This window comes from Peromyscus leucopus, chromosome 1, assembly GCF_004664715.2.
Source record: "Peromyscus leucopus breed LL Stock chromosome 1, UCI_PerLeu_2.1, whole genome shotgun sequence".
NCBI lineage: Eukaryota > Metazoa > Chordata > Mammalia > Rodentia > Cricetidae > Peromyscus > Peromyscus leucopus.
The window spans coordinates 175,102,418-175,128,435 of NC_051063.1; the positions used below are offsets into that span (position 1 = coordinate 175,102,418).

The window sequence follows — 26,018 nt, forward strand, 5'->3', positions numbered from 1 at the left end:
TTACTCCCTGAAGGAAGGGAACATTCTCTGAGGGCTGCAAAGGGACCAGCTGAGTGATGACTAGGGATGAAGATCAATCCTGTATCACTAATGTCACCAGTTAATTTCCTGACCCAGAAGAGTGGCCCAAGAGCCATTGTGTTAGGAGTTTCATGTCCTTAGTGTTGAGGTGGAGGTGTCCTGTGTATTCTTGAAAAGACTGTGCGTTCACTCTTTTTATGGAGGGCTTCAATGTAACCTTTAGCATTATGTGTTGGATGAGCCCTGTGTTAGGTAAGCCCATGTCCTACCTGATCTTCCTGGGTCACATTGGATCTCACCTTAGCTGAATCCCTGGTAGAGATCCAGTTTTCTCCTATGAGACCTGACATGAGTGAGGGGACTTTCAAGTTCACCATGAATAAAGATGTTCTCAGACACACATAGCAGCCAGTAGGTCAGAGCAAGATCTAGGAACAGGCATGAGAATGACCTTTCTAGGCAAGATCATGGCTCAGGGAAACAATTTTGATTGTTGAATGTGTATCCTGATATCGCCTCCTGGCAATCACTGGAAAAACTGCAATCTCACATCTAGGTCTACAACAGGCAGGGTCAACAAGTCAACTGTGAACTGCCCTGCCACCCTGGGCACAGGTGGGATGTGTGGCCTGTCATCCTGTTCACTGTGCTTGCCAGAACTCCTTATCCCATCTAGTATAGGGTGGGTCTAAGCAAGGTTTCAGGTTTTTCCTGGGAAATCCATGACAAAAGTTGAAATAATGTGCGTCCAGAGGTTAGGTGTCCTTATCAGAAAAATTCAGAGGAAAGTCCTTGGAAATTTCTCTCAAAGGACAGGACACCAATGTAGGGTTGCACATGCACTTTCTGGCCCATCACGGGTGTCTAAATCTTTCCTTCTCTTTGCCCACAAGGTGCTGAAGGATCTGCTCTTTAGTACAAAGAACATTGATTCACACGGATGTGTCTTCTGCTCTTCCCTATACCCTCTTCTATTTCTTTCTCTTGCTGGAATAAAACAACAACAGTTAAAGAGAGAGTAAACAGTCCATTTTCTTTCTGGTTTGGGACAGAGTGTAGCACTGAAGGAAGTCAAGCCAGAGAACATGCTGTTTGATGCTCACTCTCTGATTCATGCTTAATTAGCTTTCTTATAAAACTAAAAGACCATGTGCCTAGGGATGAGGCTGCCCACAGTGGCCTGGGACCTCCGGAATCAATTAGGACAATCCTTCACAGATGTGTCCACAGCCCAACCTGATAAAGACAGTTACTCTGTTGCATCTTTTTCCCCCAAGTGACTTTGGCCTGTGTCAAGGTGACAGTTAATGCTGACTAGGAAAATGTTTTAAACTTCCAAGTCTTCCTCTTCCACATGGATATTCCATAGGAAGTTTTCCATTCTCCAAGGGAGTGTCTCTCTGTTTGCTGGGCCAATCACATGTGCTGGTGTTCACTGTCCTTCACATTTGTACCCACAGAGCCAGGACACAGCTCAAGAACATATGAACTGAATTTCACTTTTGCTACTTCTCAGATCCTGAGCCCAGGGATGCTATTATGTCCATCACAGTCATTGTGAAGAATTAATGAATCAGCATTATCAAAACATAAGTTTCATCCTGACTTAGCACAGGCCTCCCAGGCACATCGATCACCTGTTTCTTCTAGATCCATTGGAATAAGAGTAGAAGCATCTCACCAGCTAAGAACAGACAAGATCTAGGAGCATATAACATAAAGAAACATGAGCATGTTTCTAAGCTCTGGGTGTTCCTTCTGGGCCATGGAGATCATGAAAACAAATGGTGTGGACAGATAGGTATGAATTAGTGATCTAAATATACTTGACCTAAAGTACAGTTCCTCTCCATAGGATAAAGGCCCCCTCAAATCCCTGACCAATCCTTTGGGAAAAATCAGAGATGTAAGGAGAGAAGGAAGAGATGGAGCTAGAATATCATTAGAGAATTGTGATTTGTTTGTACTTGTAGACACAGGCTTGGAATTGAGCTCTGTATCTATCCATAAAATTAAGACTTCACCCAACAGCTCTGTGATGACATTTCAGGGATCCATTGACCAAAACCTGTACTTTTCTTCACTGTGGACCTATCAAGGCCAATGGCAGAGATCTGGACATGAAAGATATAGAATATGTATTAGTAGTGATGTTGGAGATAAAAAGCTCTAGAGATGATGACTATGGCTTCCCAATGATGGGCCAACAGTACTGCTCAGGTGGATGAGAGAATGCATGGCAGGAGACACTGAGGTTTGGCCCTGGATAGAAATTAATACCTGAGAGGAATGTGATTGGAACACCCAGATCAGCCAGAGCAATATTATAAAACCACGGGTGATGTCAGAAAAAAAGAAGGGCAATCCTGATCTGTAGAAAGCCATAGTATCTCTTTGAGCTGTGATATAACCTTAGTTGTGGAGGTCCCACCCAGACCTGGGGTGCATATTAGTAGAAGAGTACTCATGTAGAATGTGCAAGTCCTGATCCATCTCTAGCACAAAACAGAAACAACCCCACTGTACACTCATGTGCACTGAGTCTGAGTCTGACATGTCCCCTGTCTCCATCACCCTGAGCCTCTCTAGGAAGGAGAAGTTCCTCCAGACCATTCTAGCTCAATGCTGGGTCTGGCTTCATGTTCTTGGACTTGGCCAGGATTCCCTGACCAACCTAGATATATGTGTGGTGGATCTGTGTCACTAACCCAAGAGGGACCAAGTATCCTGGTTCTATATTTAGTAATAGTCATGATGAAACAGAAATTGCTCATAGGTACTTTTCAGAGTGATTTGGTCACTTCACATGATACTCAGTGGTTCCCAAGTTTCACACTCAGTGGTTCCTGTGTTAGTTGTAACATTGAGTGAGAATCCTTTTGCCCCTTCAGAGATTCAGCCTGTCACCTTCCGAGAGGCTTTGATCATTTGTGCTCCACAGGTAGGTTGTATTCTGACTCTCAGGTTCATGCTTTAAGGCCACCATTCTCACCCTCCAAGGGGTTAGAATTGTTTTTTGTGGTGTTAGCCTTTGGTAGCAGTGCTGTACAGACAACAGGGAGACGATGCTCCCTGTGGAACCTCTGATCCTTGCAAAGGCCCCTTCAAACTGTTGGTCTCTCTAAACCCCACCCCAAATCCATTCCCATCCAGACGATGACTCCCAGGCAGAGCAGGAGGACCTGAGTGCTCAGAGATGGTGGGCCTCCTGTGCTTGGGGGAACAACAGTCTGCCATGTGTAAGCTGAGCTGCAGATCTTGATGGTACAAACCTAGGATCTGGAATCAGACACCCAATTTTTCTCCTGGTCTTCACTTACCCATTGCCTTCAAGAACCACAGAGTGCTTTGTCCCTCCTTTGCACTGACCTCTGCTGCTCAGCCTGGGCCAGTGCCCTCCAAGCTTTGCTGTTCAAGGCTGTCCTAAAGATGGGACAGAATAACATTTCCCATTGAGCTTCCATGAGAAGCACCCACAGCCTGTCCTTGGGACTAGATGTGTGTACAGAAACCTCACACATGAGAACAGGAGCAAGCCTGATATTCAGCTAACTACATATCCTGGACCGTAACATGTTTGATAGTTACTGACATGAGGTACAGGGCCCCCAAAGGCAAAGGATGAGTCTCAGAATGATCTAAAAGTGTGATGAGTATGGAGTCAGGGGAGCTTCAAACAAAACCATTTGTCTTGGCCTATAATGCCCTGGCTCCCACAGGAGAGTACCATGTAGATATATTTCCTTATACAAAAGTGGCTGTTTTTTTTCTTTAAATTTTTTATGTGTATGTTATTTTGGTTTTGTGTATAGCTGTGCACCATGAGTATGCCTGGGGCCCACATAAGCAAGAACAGGGCATTGGATCATCATGGAACTGGAATTACAGATGGTTATGAATTACTGTATGTGTGTTGGTAACTCTACAAGAGTAATTGGGTCTTCTACAAGTGCATCCAATGCTTTAAACCACTGAGCCATCTCAGGTGGATGTTTTTAGAGGCATATCTGACTGGTAGAAGGTAGAGAGCAAGAACTTGCTGGAACCCTGGCTGGAGGGGACAAGTGTGTTTGGCAGATCTGGGTTTGGGATTGGGATGATATCTGTCTCCATATGAGACAAATGTTACCAATACTCAGGATCTAAAGAGCACAATGAGCACAAAAGAGGTAAGATGACAGATGCTAGAGTTGTTTGAATTCAGTGACTCCCTGAGCAGAAAGAGCACTGAGTTAGATGCAGGATCTTTTGCAAGGTACAAAGCAAAGCCCTATACTTTTGCCTTTCTGGAGTAGTGATAGCAGCATACCATCAAACAGGTGATTTCCTGTCTAGAACGTGGGCTGTGAAGTCCTGGAATTCTACAGAAATTCTCTAGATGCAGGTGGCTTTGTTCTAGACTGTCCATTGGTTTTCACATCCTGGACAATCTGTTCCCTCAAGCTGCTGATGACTAAGATTAACATCTCTGAAAAACAGCTCCTCCCCAATCCACAGACACCTGAGAAAGCCTCCAGGATGGAGGACACCTGGATGCAGGCAGACAGCTTGTACTTCATGTCTGATAAGCATGGACACTGTAAGCCTCACATGGCCACTGGGTTCCCTGTGCCTCATTTTCTCAGTGATACCACATATCAAAAATGAATGTTGCTGTATCTATAATGTAGCCTTCAATATGAACAAGGCCCTGACACTGGGACAGGACAGCTGTCCAGATCAGCAGCTTCTGTTACTATTGCCTGCAGGAGAGAACCCACTACTGCCACAGTCCATGGCATAATACAACAGAGGACAACTGATAATTTGGATGTCAACCCACCAGATGAGCAATTATCTGATGGAGAACACACATGCAGATAAAACACCCTTGAGAAAATAAATCTCTAAACAATCTTTTGAAAAATTAATTAAAATAAGGCTGGAAGGGAACAAAGGGGAATCTTGGACCCTTTTCATATGGCAGAATCTTGGACCCTGTGTCCTAAGCAGTTATGTCCATCCTCCATTCTCCATATGTGTTTGACTAGGTTCTAGTCTACCCCAGACTTCACATTCTAGATGCTGGTCTGCCTTCCAGTAACTAAAAGGTAACTAGAGCTTTGAAGAGACAAAAGTTACCTTCTTTTGTGGGAAAGTCAAGTTATTAGAAAGCCTCAGACACCTGGGGATAAACAATGAATTAATGCATGAATGAATGAATGAATGAGCATACCAGGGCATGGCCTTTTTGAGGGAGTCTCTTGTTGGTAGAGAAATGGGCTAATACCACAGACTTTTTATGTATGTGAGGGAGAGAACAAACATCTGTGTGAGCTTACACACACATTCATCAGTGGGTGGGAAGATGATACTGCACATACATGGAGGTCAAAGAAGATGAGGGAGTTGGCTCTCTCCCTCCACCATGTGGGACCTAGGGATGACTCAGCAACACTACCTTGGCGCAAGTACCTTTACTCACTGAGCCATCCAGTTCCCCACCCTGGTCTGATTTTCAATTGGACAGTCACTCTGTCACAGTTGGGAACATCAGTGTTCAGGATATAATGGCCAATGGTGATAACTCAGGGTAGGCTTCTCCCCTCCCCTTCCTGTGTCCTATTCACTGAGAACTTTCTGCTGGTGAGCCTCTGTCCCCATCTGCCCCACACAAGCACCAATACAAGCACAAACCCTGAGTCCCCTCTCAAGCTCTTACCTTAGCAGATGCCAGCCATTCTCTGAGTTCTCCTCCACTGTCAAGTCATGGCCATGCACCTTTGTTGGGACACAGATCTAAACCTTTAGGGCAGATTCCCACAGCTTTAGTCAGGCCACATCTCCTGCAGCTCATTCTAGGACAGAGAGTATAGGAGCTGTCTGTGCTGTGGCTCAAGTATTTTCAGTTTATAGCACCCGGCTCCTCCATGTTCCTTGTAACTTCCATTACAATGAACTTAACACATGGTGTGAAACTTCCCTGTGCCCCTATAAGGTTATAGAAGACCAGGCCACTTCTTTTTTGGCAGGAATCTGGAGAAGACTGCTCAATGATATTGTCTAGAACTGGAGACTGTTCTCAGAAGAGGCTTCCTGGCCTCCATTCATGATCACTCTCATGGCAGCTATTTTTCATTATCTTACTCTCCCTAGCTCAGTCTTATTTCTACTCTTTTTCAAATGCTTTTAAAAAGTTTTTTTTTCATTTTATTTATTTTTTGTTCTATGTGTCTTTCACATAAGGCATCTTGATCTCAGTTACCTCCTTGTACCTTCTAATCTGTCCTCTACCCTTGCAATCTCCCTCCTAATATTAAATAAAATAAAATTTAAGAGAAAATAAAAAAGAGATAAAACAAAAAGAAAAGACATAAATATTTCATCATGCAAGCTGTAGTATAATAGTGAGTCACACAGTATATCCTTTTGTATATATATATATATCTTTACTTACAAGTGTTCCTTGCAAAGAGTCATTGGTCTGGTTCAAGGCCTCTGGTTTCTGCTACACCACTGATACTGGGAACTCATTGGAGTTCCTCTTGGTTATCTGGTTGGTGACCTGTGTCAAGGAGATCCTGTAGCTTTGGAGCTGCATGATGGACCCCTCACATGCTCCAGCAGATCGCAGATGGTGTGAATGTTGGTGTGGGCCAACTCATAACCCTGGTTCTGGGCCTGGGTAGTTGGTTAGTAGTATTGGTTAGCCAACCAGCTCACCCCTGTCCTCACCACCAGGGTGAGCTATCTGGCATTGCCCTGTCTAGTTGACCGTATCCAGCAATGAGCATGGGGTGGGGACAGTTCTCCTGCTTTCATGACTTCAGGGTGGGCTCACCCATACCTATACCATGAGGGCCAGTTCTATGATATTGCCCTGGGGACGTGCAGGTGACAATCTCCCAGGTGCTGCAGCTGCTGGGGTGCTAGACACCTCTCCTGCTCTTATGACCTCAGGCCCAGCTCTTTCAGCCACCACAGGCACCAAGGTGGTGCAACTCCCCCTAGAACTTGCCACTGTGACAGAGGAAGGGAGAGACAAAATCTCCCAATCTTGTGTCCTCGGAGTCAGCTCACCCACACCCCCATCAACAAGGTCAGCTCTACTGTGATGCCCAGATGAGGTGCAGGGCCCAATTTCCCAAGTGCTGCAGCTGATAAAGGGGATATTCAGTTCTCTAACCCACCACAGGTAGCAGGGTTGAAGAGGAAGGCATCTTTCCTTTACCATAACCACCACACTACAGACTAGGGGTGCAGAACCAGCTACCCTAGTCTCATGCCCTAAAGGTCAGCTCTCCTGCAACCCTGTCTACAGGATCAGCTCTATTGAAATAATTTTTTAAGAATTTTCTACATGCTTATTTTATTTATATCAACCCCCAATATCTCTTCCCATGCCTTCTTTTCCTTCTATTCCCTCTCAACTTCATAACTTCTTTATTACTATTATATATATATATATATATATATATATATATATATATATATATATATATAAACTTATGTTTATACATAAGTTGATAAACATGTAAATACCATCTGCTGGGCCCATTTACTGTAGCTCATCTGTATATCTGTTTATGTCTGACCATTTGGGATTAGATGACCTACTGGGGGCTCATCCCTAGAGAATAGTGATTCTTTTTCTCTTTCTCAGCACTCATTAATTGCCTGTAGTTCTTCATTTGTGGATGGAGCCCCATGAGACTTCCCCATCCATGCTGCCATGTCAATTTCAGTTCTGTTTAGGTGGCCATATGGTTGACATTTCTTGAATGCAACTTCCCAGTCATATTTAGTAGACACGCTCTCACATGAGATGGCATGGTTCTTTGGCTCTTGCAGTCTTTCTACCTCCTCTTCTGAGATATGCCCTGCACCTCAAAAAAAGGGATTGTGTTATACATAAAATAATTCAAGCTAGGCACCCTGTTGTGTTTCATTGTTCATTGCATGTGGACAAGTTTTGAGTTTAAGTGGCAGCCTCCATCAGTGCAAAAAGAAGCTTCTTGGAGGATGCTGAAAGAAACAATTGTCTGTGGGTTTATCCACCACAGGATGGGTTATATCATGAGTCTCAGGTCCAGATGTTAATGCTACCATGTTCTAGCCCTCCACTGGGCTGGTGGAGTTGATGCTTGTGGTTCTATGTATCAGTACTGTGCAGACAACAGAGAGGAAATTGCCCTGTGTGGGACCTCTGACCCTTGCCTGTTTCCAGGAGTGTTTGTCACTAACCTCCCTGATAACCAGAATCAGAAGAAAATGAATGAGAAAATGAATCACAGTCAGATGCAAGAAGACCTGAGAGGTCAGAGATAGTGGGGACTCCTTGCAGTGTGGGACAAACAGAATTTTTCATGTGTGAGCTGAGTTACAGAGCTTGATGATAGACAGATGAAAGGCTGCCTTGTAAGATGAAGTTCTGTGTTCCTCCAGATGCACTGAACTCTTCTGCTCAACATGGGCTAAAACCTTCTAAGGCTTTGCTGTCTAAGGCAATACTATTAAAAGTTAATGATGAGAGTTCTATTGAGCTTCCTCAGAGCATGTCCTAAGGACTTGACATGTGAACAGAAGCCTCACCCAGGAAACTAGAAGCAGGCCTGGCTTTCAGGTCAGTGGTCCAGCTGGAACACAACCTTACCCATGTTGCACAGATATTTTATGATGACTGACATGAGTCATTGGCTTATAAGGATAAAGCATAAATCTAGGAATGATTTAGGAATGTGAATGGGCAGGGCAGGATTTGCAACCTTTGACCTTGGGTGTTAACATTCCTCTGCTCATACACATGGACCATGTGGACAGCTGTCTTAAGGTTTAGGTAGATACTGATTATCTGACCTATAGAAACTAGAAGCAATAACTTGTTGAAAAATGACCTGATGGTCCACATTTTGCAAGGGGTGTGCTGGTTAGTTTGTGTTACCTGACACAAACTAGAGACACCTGGGGAACTTCAAGGAATTTCCTACATCATCTTGCTTTGTAGGTACATCTATACAGCATTAACACAATTATTGCTTGATTTGTGAGGGCACAGCCCACTGAGGATGGTGCCATCCCTAGGCAGGTCATCCTGGACTTTACAAAAACAAGTTAACTGAGCAAATGATGGACAGCAAGCCAGGAAGCACTGTTCCTCCATTGTCTCTGCCTCTGTTCCCATGAATTAGAATATGATACAAATAAATAATAAGAGTAGAGAAACTCAATGAATCAAAATATTATGATTCACAGTTATTAATAGTATTGACAAATTTTAATTTATTAATTTTGTTTTTTAAAGCTTAACATTATTGGCTGTGTGATGGTCACATATGTTGTTATTCCCTGTCCTTGGGAGGCAAAGAGAGGCAGATTTCTGAGTTCCGGGTCAGTCCATCTACAGAGCTAATTGAAGGATAGCCAGAGCTACAAAGAAAAACCTGGTTTCAAAAAAAAAAAGATTAATGCTACTAATACCAGAAGTAAAATATGAGGCCTTACTGTCCATTCTTAGAACACTAAGAATTCCATGAGTACTCTATAGTTGTGTGCTAACCATTGGGTGGGCTAGATGAAGCAGACAAATTCCTAGAAGCCCGGAACCTACTGAGATAGAAGCCTGAAGAGACACAAAACTGACTTCATGAATAACACATACCTGAATCAATAAAGACACTTGACAAAAGTGAACAGTTTTTAATGATGAAAACAGACAAACTAGGTAGAGGATAGGCCAGTGTAGCAGGGGCACACATGAAAATAATCACAGCCACCTCAGCATTCAGTGGAGACACTGACAGCTTTTCCTCTAAGACCAGGATCAACAACAGGATGCTGCTGTGGCCACTTCTGTTCAGTATTCCCTTAGGAGTCCTAGACAGAACAATTAGGCAACACAAAGAAATGAAAAGTGGCCAGTTATTCAGCTGTAAAATATGTCTGAAGATGGCATGAACTTATCTGTAGAAAATCCTAAAACGTCTACAGAAATTTCTGAAATTGGTGAGCAAACACACCCACCTGAACTGTACTTTGGTGAATTAATATTGACCACAAAAATTTAATGTCTTCTTTTGTCACATGCACAAAGATAGCAGTAGATGGAGTTATACAGAGCTTGAGTTAGCATGATGAGATTTGGAAATGGACAATGGTGATGATCACATGACAATATGAATGTGCTTCATGCCACTATGATGTATGCTTCAAAATTGCTAAAGGAAATCACACACACACACACACACACACACACACACACACACACACACACGTGTATATATACAATGTATATTCGATATATTATATCTTCCATATATTATGTATAATATATATGCATGTGTATATATATATATCCAGGAAAAAGAACCATGTACACGGTCATCACAATGTTAATGCAACTCTCAGGATGAAACAGTACAGTGTGACCTTAAGTGAAGGATTTCCACCTATATATCAAACTGTACATCAATACTATTCAGGAACCAGTTATGTCCACAGTGAAACAGGGACAATACCTTTTCCTGTCACTCTTCCTCGCTACACATGGATGACTGTTGTCTAGAGAGCATTGATGTTAAGCAAAACTATTGGAGCATATGAGAGGATGGTAATCTCCATGCAAACACTGTACCATTTAACAAGGGACTCAGAGAATATGACATTTTGGGGGGTTCCTGAAGTTAATTCCCATTGATTCTGAGTGTTGGCTATGGATTTGATCTGCAACCTAAGTCTTAACCCCTTTGCGGTATTGATTACCATGTTGATGTCTTCATTTTCTTTTGAAGATCAAATCTCACTTTGAATCCTGTCCTTTCCTTGTGCACACATTTATCCCAGGATTACAGGCATGAGTTACCATGCTGGCTCTACCCGAGTGGTAACTGATAATTTTACCATTTGACTTTACTCCTTTTTGTACCTCATTGATAAAGAAATGCCCTCACCTTTCTGTAAGATGAGAAGACAGGTCACTAATTTACCACAGCCAGCCTGACTGGGAGACTGGTCTTTGAACTGACTGGGTTGGAGACCTCACACTTATACTGTCCAGCATCCTCCCTCCTGACAGGATCTATGCTGAGTCCACACTTTGTTGGGGACAGGGTCATCCTCTCTGTGAGCTGCAGGCTCTGATTATTGAAGACCCAGCGGATGGAGATTCCAGTGTCGGCTGAGAGGCAAGTGAAAACCACAGAGCCCTGTACTGGGACTGTGGTGTCAGTGACTCGCAAAAAGGGCTCTGACACAGGCTCTGCAAAGAAACAGAGGAGGAGAACAAATAACACTAGTCCTTCAGAGATCGCAACCAGCCCCCCTATAGTTCACACTTAATCAAACCTCCAGGGTAGATAAGTTAGAACTGTGAAGATAATATCTTGTACTTTGGATCTGCTACCCATGGCCTATGTGATCCTGATTCAGGCACTGTTACCTGTGCCTCTGTTTTCCTATAATAGGACACACAGTGCATGATCATTGCCATGTCTATGAGTTAAGATTAAGGTATAAGTAAAGGCCTGACCTTGGGATCTGGGTAAGCTGCTCATCTCAGCGGCATCTGTTACTCTTTTCCTGCAGAAAAGAATTCCTTCGACTGGGCCCTTGAGGACAAGTAGCTTCCTGGAGAACTGTCACTCCCTTCAGGGATCCTGACTATCCTGTGAAATCTCCTAAGCCCATCAGAAGAGTTGGCTTACATCCTGGCACCTGTCCACTGAGACTCAGGAGAAGGAGATGCCCGGTGACCTATGAACTGCAGCTGTCATGGCAGCTAACTCCATACTCTATGGGTCTTGGACAGTCCATAAAGCCTTGTTCCCTGTCAGCTCTAACAGGAAGTCAAAAGCAAACAGTGACAAAAAGCTCCCTAGTGTCATCTGGAGTCTAGTCAGGAACAGAGATTTGGAGCCAGGGTTTCCTGGTATTCTCTGTGAGAACCCCATGGCTTCATCAGCCAGGGCCTGCCTGACTCCCACAGAGTCTTTCTGTGATCATGTGCATGGTGAAAGCCCCAAGTGTTTGGGATGAAGCTGACATCCTGGGGTTTAGTTTTCCCAGAGCAGGTCCTCTTCTCTGCAGGTGAAGACAGGTGAGTAGTTCTGACCTATTGCAGTTTGTCTACACTATGTGTATCCTGCAGTAAGAGTCCAAACCCCAGTGTGGGGGCACAGTGAGTGGGAGAGAGAGAAGGCACAGCCCAGTCCTGACAGTTCAGTGTATGAAGTAGGATAATCCACAGTCATCAGCCTGAGGCCATAGAGAGTCACTTACTCTTCACATGGAGTTGCACATATGCTTTTTCAGTTATGAAATCTCTGTTTGAAGTTCGAAGTGTGTAGAATCCTGCATCTTTCTCAGTGATGCCCTGGAGCAGCAGAGAACCATTGGTGTACACCATCTCTCTTCCTCTGTAGGCAGGTCCCCTGGTGATGTAATTTATGGCTCTGCTATAGTCTGCAATTTTAAGGTTCTGCATGCTATGCACCCCTTTGTACCAGGAAAAGGTTCGCAGATCTTCTGGCAGATTATGGACTTGGAGAAGAACGCTTTCCCCTTCAGCAGCACTCCGTGGCACTGGTTCTATGGTGAGTGGAGCAGAAGTGAGAGGGTTGCAGCAAGCAGAAAGGGAGGCTGGAAATAAGAAGAGAAATAGTCATTTCATGGGGTCATTGTGCTTGGTGGATAGATGATGACCTCTGTCCTGAGCAGATGGATTCATGGTTGAACCTAGAGATGTAGGTGTGGGTATGCATATCCCGCCCGGGGAGAGTTCAGAAACGTGATGTCCTCCATTCCCTCAGTCCACTGAATGTGTCATTTCTCTCCATGGAACTCTCTCCCAGGATGTCTACATAGCTGACCCTCACTGCCCTCAGTCAGACACTGCTCACACTCACACACACTGAGGTTTGTGATGATGTCTCCTCTGACCTTTTTCTCTATATACCCTGGATCCTCACTTTCTGACTTTTTCTCAGTTTTTCTTTGCGGCTTCAGTCAACCTCTGACTTCACCTTCTAGATGTCCTTGATGCTCTGCACTGTAGCCCCTGGGGCTAGTGCTGGATGAAGGCGGGAGCACTATGGTCTTCTCGGCAGACTTAGGTATCAGAAAACGCTCGGGAACTAGGCAGAATAACTTTTGTCAACTTGACACAAGCTAGAATCAATTTGACGGAGGAAGCATCAAATGAAAATGCCATCAACAGAGTGAAGTGTTGGGAAACCTGTAGGACATTTTTTTAAATTGGTGATTGATATAGAAAGGTGAAACCCAATGAGAAAACATCCAGGTCTGGGCTAGTGGTCCTATCTGCTATAAGAAGCAGGCTGAGCCGGAGGGTGGTGGTGCACGCCTTTAATCCCAGCACTCGGGAAGCAGAGCCAGGCGGATTTCTGTGAGTTCAAGGCCAGCCTGGGCTACCAAGTGAGTTCCAGGAAAGGCTCAAAGCTACACAGAGAAACCCTGTCTCGAAAAACCAAAAAAGAAAAAAAGAGGCCGGGCAGTGTGGCGCATGCCTTTAATCCCAGCACTTGGGAGGCAGAGCCAGGCAGATCTCTTTGAGTTCGAGGCCAGTCTGGGCTACCAAGTGAGTTCCAGGAAAGGAGCAAAGCTACACAGAGAAACCCTGTCTCAGAAAAAACAAGAAAAGAAGAAGCAGGCTGAGCAAGCTGTGAGGAGCAAGCCAGTAAGCATCACTCCTCCATTCTCTCTGCATCAATCCTGGACTTTTATATATGAAACTCTCATGTTTAGAGCTACGAAATGCCACAGTTTGACATGGATGGCCAAAACATTTTTCCCTGTCATCTCAGAGGAAATAAGATACCAGTCTGGGCAAAATACTCCCCAGGGTCATGTGTAGTTGAGTAGCAAATGACTAGGACCAGGGCTTCCTAGTGATCACCAGTCTGTGAGGTTGTCATGGGTTCTTCACATGCATAGCTAGAGCCTCTGGAGACTGGGTCAACTCAGACATCTTAAACTGAGTTACTTTCCATCAAGTTCTCCCTTGATACAAGGAGAATCATGAGATGGGGTCTGATCTACGGCCATTTGTCTCCACCATGTGTGTCCTGTACTAAATGCTCAAACTCCAATATGGGGATGAAATGGAGAGGGGAGGTAGGCACTGGCTAGGCATGACAGTCCTGTGTGTCTTAATCCCACCCGGCACAGAGTGATCACAGAGAATCACTTACTGTCCACCTGGAGTTGCACATGTGTTAATTCCATTTTCAGGTCTCTACTCAGAGTTCGTAGGGTGTAGAATCCGATATCATTCAGGGTGACGTTGTGGAGCAGTAGGGATCCATTGCTGTACATGGTCTCTCTGCCACTGTGTGCAGGGCCCGGCACACTTGAATTCTTGCCTACCATGTGTCGGGCAACTTCATGGTTCTTGAACACAATCACACCTTTGTACCAGAAAAGGCCTAGAAGATTCTCCTGGAGATTGTGAACAAGTAGAAGAACGCTTGCTCCTTCTGCAACTCTGGGTGGCACTGATTCAATAGTGGGCTGAACAGAGGTGGGAGGGTGTGCACAGGTTAAAATGGAGGCTAGAAGGGAAGAGAGAGATAACCATCACTTTAGGGACCTGTGTTTTTGGCTAAAATGGGGCCGTGTCCTACGTGGATGTGTCCATTGCTCAGCCTAGGGGTATGGGTGAGTGTCTCCCTGTCCTACTTGGTGGAGGTTAGCCCGTGACCTCTGTTCACTCTGAGTCCCTGTGTATGTCATTTCTTCTGTATGGGGCTCCCTCCTCAATTGTCAACATGGCCCCAGCTCACTACCCTGAGACCCCTGCTCACATCCAGTGTAGATACTGAGGAAATGCCTCTCTGACCTCTTCCTCTACACATCTTGTCTTCACTCTCTGACTCTCTTTGTTGTTGTCCTCCACCTCTTGTGGTTCCAATCAACACCTGACTTCACCTTCTAGCTTTTTTTTCCTGCTCTGTCTTCCAGTCAAGTAGGACTGAGGAATGTGAGAAACAGGATTGGTCTTCCCTTCTTTAACGTCTGCCTAGAAAAAAACTACTTACCTGTGGAGAATGAAAGAATGGATGATGTCCCAAGACCCTGTATGTCCATGGATTTAATTTCAAAAATTCATAGGTTCGGGAATACAGTAATGAATGCCTCCATTTGCTTGATTTTTTTACACTTTTACTTATTATATCTGTGTGTGAGTTTGTGTGCAGGACCATGTCTCAGGGTGTATGGGTGGATGCAGGACACACTACCTAGGTGGAGGTCAGGTTACAACTTGTGATCCTTGGTTCTCAGGTAGTCAGACAATGGGTCAAATGCTATATCCCCTGAGCCATGTCATTGAGCAACAATAGCTTGTTTTTCTATTTATGAAGTCATAGCTCCCAACATCAGTCTTTAGATGGTTTTGGCCACAGTGATGAAATTTGGGTAAAAACAGTCTCGCCTTCCCTTCCCCTTACTTTTTCTTATTAGCCATACATTTCCTGTTGCTTCCCTTTGTCTTCTCCCTACAAACCCCAAGACTCCTCTCAGGTCCTTGTCCCCCTTAGGAGACTTTAGACAGTAGATCAGTCCTGTACTCTCACATGCTGTCCAAATGTGGTCTCCTCACCTGTGAACAGGAGCCCTGGACGGGTAATACATCCTTTACATAGGGGAAAACGAGTGTCTTTCTGGTCTCTGTGACTTGATCTGTCCTTCCCCTGTGGCACATCTGCTCCCAGCCTCTACTCTCATTCTCCCATCTGAGCTGAGCCTCCTCCTAGGCAGGAACATCTCCCAGACTTCCACGGGCAGGGGATGGTTCTGTCTTCCAAACCCTGCTCTGGCCCCTCACTCTCAGTGCTTTCCCATGTCCCTCTCCCCTTCTCTCTTTATGTCTTAGTCCTCCAGACCACACAGTGAACAACAAACTGAGCATCCTGTGCCCTGAGAAAACATAGTTCACCCTGGAGCTGCCCTCTGCTGTGTCCTGGCCTTGGTCTGTGAGCACCAAAGAGAGAGCCTCTGCACTTTCCTGAGACACAGAAACCTGCTGGGTGCAGAGATTGTTCTGTGTTCTCAATACTCTAGAAACAGAAGTTGCTCTCAGCGAAGTGTCAAAAGGATCTGTGGGGACTCCAAAAGCACAAGCTGAGTGATGTGCAGGCAGGGGACATCCATTCTCACTGCATCTCATCCAGTCACCAGTGATGGATCTGGCCCTGGACAAAGACCCAGATACAGTTTGTCAGGAGTTTTCCATTCTGAGTGTGTGGGGGGAGGTGGCCTAAGTCCTATAAAGAGGACTCAGGGCTCCACCACCTCATGAATGATTTTAAGACAATGCTTACACTTCCCGTATGCTGAACTGTTAATGGTCTACCTCTGTGCTCTCTGGCATTTATAGACGCCTTGGACCTCTGTCTAGCTAATTCCCCTGGCTACTGTTATCTTTCCAAAGGAAATACATAAAGGGGAAGTAAGCATGAACCCCTGGCAGTGTAACAGATTCAGGAAGCAGCCAGTAGTTTGGAGAAGGCTGTGTCAGTGATCTCCAGGTCTGTAGGGATAAGAGTGGGAGGCAGGATACAAGGTAAGTTCCTGGCTCAGGCAAATAGTCTTGAGTGTTGACTATGTGTAACCCTCCCCCTGGTGATCACTGGCGGAACTGCAGTTCACTCTTTAGGAGCTATCCAGATTAGCAGAGCCTGCAGCCATTTCCCTGAAGGGAAGAATTCCATGAGTTGTACCACAGGGGACAAGAACCTGTCAGGAGGACCTGTGCCCTCAGTCCCTCTTTTCAGAGACCCTGGCCTTCCTGTGAAGCTTCATAAGCCCATCAGGACAGTTAGTTAAGGGCCTGGATATCTGCCTAGCTATGTTCTCCCTGTTCCCAACCATAGGGAAGTAAAAATCCAACCTTTGCAAATGCTACTCAGGACCATCAGAGGTTGAGTCTGGGACAGAGGTCTGGATCCAGGGCTCTAGATGTCCCTCACTTCCCTTTGTGAATCCCATTTTTCCTCAACCACTCACAACATTCATCATTCATGGCCTTTCTCAAGGACACATCCTGGGGAGAACCCCAACAGTCTAGACAGAGGCTGATATCCTAGGCTGAGTTACCTGCCATGCATCCACCTGTGTGCAAAGTGAGGTCAAATGAAGGATTCTGATCTACTGCAGTTATTCTCTACCATGTGTGTCCCACACCACATGCTCAAACCCCAACATGCAGACACATGCAGAGGGGAAGTAGGCACAGGCTGGATTTGGCATTTCTGTGTGTGTCCAGTGGAAAGAACCCCACCCAGCTCCCAGAGTTCAAGAAGAATCACTTACTGTGCACGTGGACGTACATGGATGTCACTGATACAATTTCTGCTTGTCTACTTATGGTTCGTAGGGTGTAGAATCCTGTGTCCTTGTGGGTGACACTCTGGAGCAGCAGGGATCCATTGCTGTACACTGTCTCTCTTCCACTGTGTACAGGCCCTGTGACACTTAAATTGTATTTCAGTGAATAGATGGCAATTCCACGTTTCAAATTTGTCACGCCTTTGTACCAAGCAAAGGCTAGCAGATTCTCTGGCAGATTGTGGACCTGTAGAAGGACATTGTCTCCTTCGAACACATTGGGCGGCAGGAGTTCAATGTTGACTTGGGCAGTGGTGGGTGGATACCAGCAGCTTAAAAGGGAGGCTACAAGGAGAAAGGGGAAAGCATCAATATTGAACAGATGTGATCATGACTCAGCTTAGGTGTTTGACTAGCAGTGTGCTAACCGTGCTTGATGGAAGAGAGCGACATAACCTCCATTTCCTCAGAGCCTCTGACTGTGTCTTTTCCTCTATAGGGAAAAACCGTCTCACTTGTCTGCCTGGCTCTCCCCCTCAGTGTCCCCATACCCTCCTCACATAAAGAGTATTTCTTGTGAGGAAGCCACTCTGACCTCCTCCTCTAGGGGGTCCTTATGTTCTGATGTTTTTTCCTCTGTTCTCTTTGTGTTATCAGTCATCTCCTGGTATCCACCTCTGGATACACTGACTTTGAATCTGATAGATCCAGGGCTGTGTAAGGACAGGGATTGTTGTGACCTTTTAGGAAGGTTCAGTTCCTAAAATAGTCTCAAACATCAATGAAGAATGAAAAATTGAAAGAAGCTGGGAGGTGGTGATGCACATCCTAAATCACAGCAATCCAGAGGTCAAAGCAGGTAGTTCTCTGAGTATGAGGCCAACCTGGTCTACACAATGAGTTCTAGGATAGTTAGGAATATACAGAGAAACACTGTGTTGGGGTGGGTGAAAAAATAAAAAAAGGAAGGAAGGAAAAGTAGAAGGAAGGAAGTAGTGAAGGGAGCAAAAGAGGGAGGGAGGGAGGGAGGAAGGAAGGAAGAAATGAAGAAAGGAAGGAAGGATGGATGGAAGGAAGCAAGGAAGGAAGTTAGGAAAGAGTGTCCATGGATTTATCTACATAATTCCCATTTGTAGCTAAGGGCAATAATTATACTCAAGAGTGATTTAAACTTTTTTACATTCACTTATATACTCTAAGTATATATTTCTAAAGGCACATGTCTCACTGTACATATGAGCAGGTCCGTGCAACAGCAGCTGTTTTGAGGGCAGAGAAGGGCCTGTGGGAGTCTGTTCTCTCCATCTACCCTGTGAGAGCTGAGGACTGAATGCAGGTTGTCATGTCTCCACACACTGAGCCATCTCTCTGCCCTACCCCGTTTCAGTTCCATTGAGAGTCACACTGTCATTGCTGCCATCAGACTTCAGAACATTTGAGCCAGTGTAATTGACTATGAATAGGAAGTTTTGGGGGCTTTTCACTTCCCCTCATCACCTCCTGTCCACTGAGATCTTCAGATTGCTGAGCCTCTGTCCCTCACTCTACCTTCTGCCCTGTGACTACAGAAAAAAACCTCAAGTCTTCTCTCAAGATCTTGTTCTCTTTAGGAAACTCCAGCTTGTTTCTGAGTTCCCCTCCCCCACATGTTTAGAGAGTGGGTACACTTACCTGTGAGTAAGAGCCCCTGCCAGGGGGTGCATCCCTTGCAAGGAATCATAAAGGACACCTCCATCTCTCTTCTCACTGTCTGCCCTCTGAGGAGAAAAGCTTCAGCTCCAGCAAGGCGCTCAGTCTCTGCTGTCCTTCCTCCCTCTGAGATGAGTGTCCTCCCAGGCAGGAGCACTTCCCAGAATCCAGTGGGCTCTGAGTGGTGGTATTTTGTCCCCTCCACTCCCAGTGCTTCCGGCATCCATATCTACTTCCCTTTACATTTCTCCTCCAAGCAACACATTGAACAACAAGGCTGATAAGCATCCCCATGCCCTCAGAGAACAATGGATCATCCCAGGGCTGACATCTGCTGTGTCCTGGCCTTGGGTCTGTCAGCACCAGAGGGAGTCTCATCCTGCTTATGTGTCCTTATGACACAGAGACCCAGCTGAGCATCTGGTCTGCCCTGTGTTCTCAATGCTCTGGGGAGGTGGGATTTACACCAAGCAGAAGGTGACAGATGCCAGTGAAAGCTAGAAAGGGGCCAGCTGAGTGATCAATAGGGATGGAGATCAATTCTTTTTCACTAGTGTCACCAGTCAAAGTTATGATCCAGGAGAGAGGCCCAAGAGCCATTGTGTGAGGAGTTTCATGTCCTCAGTATTGGGAAAGGCGTGACCTCTGTGTCCTGGAAAAGCTCCCTCTTCCTATGGAGGAATTCAAGACAACATTCTGGAATCCTGTGTTGGATGATCTGTGTGTTGGGTGAGCCCAAGTCCTCCCTATCTTCGTGGGTCATCTTTGTCCTTTACCTAGGTGATTCCCTGGTAGAAATCCTGTCTATGAAGGATGCCTGGAGTGAGGGGACTTTCACATTCCCCATGCATAAAGATATTCTCAGACACATGAAGCAGCCAGTAGGTCAGAGCAGGGCTGAGGAACAGTCATGGAAATGAGTCTCCTAGTTAAGGTCATGGCTCAGGGAAAGAATTTTCTAATTGTTGAGTATGTGTCCTGGTGATCACTTGGAAAAATGAAGTCTCATATCTAGGACTACAGGAGGGAGGGTTAACATGTCAACTGTGACCTGCTCTGACACCCTGAGCACAGGTGGGATAGAGGGCCTATCATCCTGTTCACTGTACTCTCCAGAACTCCTAATTCCATCTAGTATAGGGTGGGTCCAGGCAGGGTTCCAGATTTTTCCTGGGAAGACCTGGACTGCATTTAAAAATAGTGTACATCCAGAGGATGGAGATGCTTGGTAGGAGCCTTGTACCTCCAAATTTTCAAAATAAAGTCCTGGGATACTTATCTTGAGACTCAAAGGAGAGGACACCAATGTAGGGCTGCACCTGCACTCACTGCGAAGTCTCTGGCATCTAAATCTTTCCTTTGTTTTGGCCACAGGGAAGTAAGGGGTTTGGTTCTTATGTACATAGAAAATTGATTCAAAAGGATGTGATAGCTGTTGTTCTCTATACGCTGTTTCTCCCACTGTGATAAAAAAAAAAAACACCTTGAGAAAAAACAGTTTAGGAAAGTGTATTAGTCAGGGTTCTCTAGAGTCACAGAACTTAGAGAATATATATATATATAGTTTGAATGTAATTCACCCCAAATAATGTCATAGCGAGTGGCACTACTAAGAATTATTCTTTTCTTAGAGAGAGTATGGCCTTGTAGAAAAAAGTATGTCACTGTCTGGGTAGGATTTGAGGTTTCCTATGCTAAGGATGCTTCCCATTGAGTCAACTGACTTCTTGTTGCCTACAAGATGTAACCCTCTCAGCTCCAGCAGCATCTCGGCTTGCATACCATCATGCTCCCCATCAATATGATAATAGCCTAAACCTCTGAAACTATAAGCAGGACACCCCAATTAAATATTTTCTTTATAAGAATTGCCATAGTCATGGTGTCTCTTCACAGCAATGAAATCCTAACACACACACACACATACATAAATACATACTTATGTCTGTTTCTATATGGGAATATTTGGACTTACAGACTGCAGTCCAACAATGGCTGGCTGTGAATGGAAAGTCCAAGAATCTAGTAGTTTCTCAGTCCCATGAGGCTGGGTATCTCAACTAGGCTTCTGTATGTGCTGGAATCCAAAGAAATTGGCTCCAGTGCCAGTGAAGGAATGCATGTGCTAACAAGATGAGAGCAAGCAGGCAAAGAACAAATGAACCCTTCTTCAATTGTCTTTAGATAGGCTTCCAGGGAAGATGTGGCCAAGATTAAATGTGTGCCTTCCCACTTCAAGATCTGGATTTAGGGCGTGTCGCCCTGCCTCAAGATTCAGATCAAAGGCACATTGTCTTCCTGCTTCGACGTCCAGATTGCAAGTGTACCCTCCATTTCTAGATTGTAGTTCATTCCAGACGTAGTCAAGTTTGACAACCAAGAATAGCCACCACAGAAAACAAAGGATCCACTTCTCTTCCAGGTTTGGGTAGCACTGAAGGAAGTCAAGGCAGCAAAATCACTCTCTGTCTTACACTTAGCTGGCTTTCTTAATCAGTCAAGGACCATCTGCCTAGAGATGGTGCTGCCCATAGCAGCCTGGGCCCTCCTGCATCAATTAAAGCAATCCCTCACAGATATGTCCACAGGCAGACTTGATAAAGACAGTTATGCAGTTAAAATTCTTTTCCCCCAAGTGACTTTGCGCTGGGTCTAACTAGGACACTATTTCAGACTGTTAAGTCTTCTTTCTCCACGGGGAGACTCCACAAGAAGTTACTCCTTCTCCAAGTGAGAGTCGGTTTCTGTTTTCTGTGGTTACCACATGTGCTGGTGTCTATAGCCCCTCAAAGCTGGACCTTGAGAACCTGAGCACAGCTCTGGGGTATCTGCCCTGATTTCACTTTTTACACAACCCAGGACCTGAGTCCAGGGAACCTCGGATATGTACCACTGACATGGTGAAGACTTAGTGAAACAGCATCATCAAAAAATTGGTTTCTGGACTGTGGTCAAGTAGGGATGGGAACGTGAGTGATCAGGTTGGTGAAGGATGAAGGGAAAGAGTACTGAAAGAGGTTACTGGACAGGGGGAGGGCATTCCAAGTCAGGAAAAAGCACATGGGAATATCCCAAGAATCTACAAGGCCCCAGCTAAGACTCTCAACAATAGTGCATATGTAGCCTGAACTTGTCATCCCCTGTGACCAGGCAAGACTTCAAGTAGAGGGAAGGGCCTGTCCCAGTTGGCACTGCCCTACCGCCATAGTGTCCCCACGTGGTTGAAGCTGACACCTGACAACTTGAAGGAACAAGTTTACAAACTGGCCAAGAAAGGTCTGACTCCCTCCCAGATAGGTGTGATCCTGAGGGACTTGCATGGTGTGGCACAGGTCCGTTTTGTGACTGGTAATAAAATCCTGAAAATCCCTAAGTCAAAAGGCCTTCCCCTGACCTCCCTGAGGATCTGTACCATTTGATTAAGAAAGTGGTGGCTGTCCAAAAGCATCTTGAGAGGAACAGAAAGGATAGGGATGCTAAATTCTGCCTGATTCTGATAGAGAGCAGAATTCACCAGCTGGCTCATTACCATAAGACTAATTGGGTCCTCCCTCCCAATTGGAAATATGAGTCATCTATAGCCTCTCCTCTAGTGGCATAAGTTCTCTTGTGTACACAGCAATAAAATCACTCTGAATAAAAAAAAAGAAAAAGAAAAAGAAAAAATAGTTCAATGTACTGATGCTTAGCGATATCCTGCTATTCTCATAGATTGGTTGCTAGTCCAACTGTCATCAGAAAGACTTCATCCAGCAACTTATGGAAACAGATGCGGACCCACGGTCAGACATTAGGCGGAGCCTGCGGAATCTTGCAGAAGAGGGGGAGAAAGGATTGTAGGAGCCAGGGAGTTCAGAGACACCACAAGAAAAGCCACAGAATCAACTAACCTGGGCTCACAGGGGCTCATGGAGATTGAATCAACAACCAGCGAGCCTGAATGGGACTGACTGAGGAACTCTACATATATGTTATAATTGTTGAACTCAGTCTTCTTGTTGGACTCCTAACAGTGGAAACAAGGGCTGTCTCTGACTCTTTTGCTGGCTTTTGGGACCCTATTCCTCACACTGGGTAGCCTTGCCCAACCTTAATATATAAGGAGGTACTTAGTCTAACTGCAACTTGATCTGCCATGTTTTGTTTATATCCATGGGAGGCCTGTCCTTTCCTGAACAAAAATGGAGGAGGAGAGATTTGAGAGTGGGGATGAAGGAGGGGACTCTGAGGAGAGGAGGGAGGAGAAACAACAGCCAGGACAGTAGATAGATAGATAGATAGATAGATAGATAGATAGATAGATAGATGATAGATAGATAGGTAAATAAATGGATAAATGGGTAGATAGATAGATAGATAGATAGATAGATAGATAGATGGATGGATAGATGGCTGGCTGGATGAATGAATGAATGAATGAATGAATAAATAAATAAATAAATAAATAAATAAATAAATAAATAAATAAATGCACATCAGTTTCATTATGACTCAGAACAGGCCTCCCAAGCATGTCCATCACCAGCCTCTTCTGGCTCCATTAGAATCACAGCAGAAGCCAATCAGCAGCTTAGACAAGACAGGAGCTGGGAGCATTTGGGATAAAGGAACATGAACATGGCTCAAAGAAGTGGATGCCCTTTCTGGGTCATAGGTATCATGAAAGCAAATGGAGGGGAAAGAAAGGCATGAGTTAATGACAGAAAAAAATCTACTTGACCCTCAGTACAGTCCCTTTCCCTGGGAAGTTCCTACATTCAAGGAGAAATCCCTTTTCATATTCTAAAACCAATCCAGGGTCACTCAGAAGAAATCAGAGATGCAAGATGAGGAAGAAGACATAAAGCTAGAATTTTGTGAGAAAATTGGAATGGTCACAGGCCAGAAATTAAATTCTGTGTCTATTCATAAAAACAAGGTTTCACTCCAAGACTCAGTGCTGACATTTCAGGGATCCATTTACCAAGACCTGTATTTTTCTTCACTGTGCTACAATTGAGGCCAATGACAGAGTTCTGGACATGGGAGATATAGGGTCCACTATTATTAGTAGTGAGTTGGAGATAAAGCACTTGTGATAGGATGACTGTGGCTTCCAATTGGTGAGCCACGAGTACTGTGCAGGGGGGAAAGAAGTTGCATGGAAGGAGATGTTGAAGGTTGACCCTAGATGGAAATTAATAGCAGAGGGAGATATGATTGGGACATCAGGAAGATGTGGAGCAAACAGTATAAAGCCACATGTGACATCAGCAGAGGAAAGGTGAAATCATTGTCTGTAGAAGGCCATAGTATCTCTCTGAGCTGTCCTATAACCTTAGTTAAAGAGGTGCCAACCAGAGCTGTGGTGCAGATTAGTAGAAGAATACTCATGCAGCATGCACAAGCCCCTGATTCATCACCAGCACAACACATAAACACATACCCTATTGTAGTCTTTAGGAGATCCTGCTCCAAGACAACCCTCAGGGTTTGCAAAAAATTCCAAGAATGTGGCAAGGGCTAAACTTTTCTATCTGATGGGAATTAGAAAAGAAACACATACTTTCTAATGATAACTTTCTCTTTTGCTTCATCTTGAAAAATCTCTTTCTAAAAATATCTCTGTCACCACACAACTACATATTTTTCCACACAGCTACATATTTCTCTATACATTTATCACAACAGAAAACCTCTGGACAATATATGAGTTACATTTTGAGGGTCAGAAACATTCTGATAACACACGAGAAATCACACAGTATCTCTTGGGCTTGGAATGTCATGCTGACTGGCCAGTGAGTGAGTAACCATGGCAACTCTTGGCTGTCAGCCAGGTTCCCTAGTGTGCAGGCTGTAAAGGTGGGAGCATGGTGCTCAGCATTTCTTGACAGAGAGTGACAATGAAATTCAGGACCTAAACAATAAACAGTTAGTTGACTGAACCTCGAGTCTTGTATCATAAAACTAAGGTTACTTTGTACAGCAAGTCAATTGCAGCAGGGAGTTGTATGCTAAATGTTATTAGCTTGATTTTGCAAGTGAAGAGCTGGCACTAAAGTTGCTTCATGCCTGACCTTGGTTCAATAACCAGACATGAGGAATCTGTCCTTGTGCAATATATTTGCAGGGGCAACCAGTCTGTTTTGAATTTGTTTTGAGGTTATAAATTATCTACTATCTATAAAAAGTTGTCTTTGTAGCTGAGAATACTGTTACTTTCCTATGTCAGCCTGAGCTATGAAAAATATCCTAGTATTATTTCTATTCATCAAAATTGTACAACTTAGGAAGAAATCATCTTCCTGACCATACACAGATAAATTTGCCCAAAAAGTATAAAACACACTACCAATGGGCTGTAGAAAGAATCCCACAGCTGTTCTTTTTAGGGAGGAATTGTGGCAGAACATGAGAAAATACAGACAGAAACAAATGGTATCCACAGATAGTAGCCCCACAGTCTTTGCCTAGTGAGGCTCCCCATCAGAGAGTTATTCATCTGGTGGGGCAACCAGTTGAATATTAGTTGTCAACTGCTGTATATTCTATGGCCTCTGACAACTCCTCCTTTTTCATTTAAATAAAAGAAGCATATAAATCTCTCTTGGGGCAGTAAATAAGGTGAATAATTAAAAGTCTGAAGATGACTAGAAGAATGATAAGTAATATTGTAATGATTCTGAAATTAATAAGAATCAATAGTCTGCATTGATATTTAATCAATGTTTATATCAATAATCTATATTTATCATTAATAATCAATAATCTATATTTACAATTAATTATAAATCAATAATCTATATTGACGATAAGCTGAGAACTAGTTTAAACACCTTTGTAGGTGTAGTTGTGTATGATCCCAGAACATCTCTGATTCGCAAAAGGGCAGAGGAGGCTGGGCAGTGGTGGCACATGCCTTTAATCCCAGCACTCAGGAGGTAGAGGCAGGCAGATCTCTGTGAGTTCGAGGCCAGCCTGGTCTACAAAGCGAGTTCCAGGAAAGG

At 44.5% G+C, this 26,018-nt stretch overlaps 1 protein-coding gene and 1 pseudogene across 1 annotated transcript; one reads left to right on the forward strand and one right to left on the reverse strand.

The window, feature by feature from the left end:
• Positions 1-10,973: 10,973 nt before the first annotated feature.
• Positions 10,974-19,084, reverse strand: LOC114686425 (pregnancy-specific glycoprotein 22-like). The gene is made up of 5 exons (XM_028861103.1): positions 19,012-19,084; positions 17,326-17,685; positions 14,205-14,564; positions 12,274-12,633; positions 10,974-11,254 (listed from the first exon to the last, which is right to left on the reverse strand). The coding sequence occupies exons 1-5, from the start codon at positions 19,073-19,075 to the stop codon at positions 10,974-10,976; spliced, it is 1,425 nt and encodes a 474-aa protein (XP_028716936.1). The 5' UTR covers positions 19,076-19,084.
• Positions 19,085-20,066: 982 nt separating this feature from the next.
• Positions 20,067-22,630, forward strand: LOC114686420 (annotated as a pseudogene).
• Positions 22,631-26,018: the final 3,388 nt, after the last annotated feature.

Coding starts and splice junctions, on each gene's coding strand:
- LOC114686425 (XM_028861103.1), bottom strand. CDS start 19,075: ATGGAGGTGTCCTTTATGATTCCTTGCAAGGGATGCACCCCCTGGCAG. Junction 17,686..19,011: donor GCAGGGGCTCTTACTCACAG/GTAAGTGTACCC, acceptor TTCTCCTTGTAG/CCTCCCTTTTAAGCTGCTGG. Junction 12,634..14,204: donor TGTGCAACTCCAGGTGGACA/GTAAGTGATTCT, acceptor TCTTATTTCCAG/CCTCCCTTTCTGCTTGCTGC.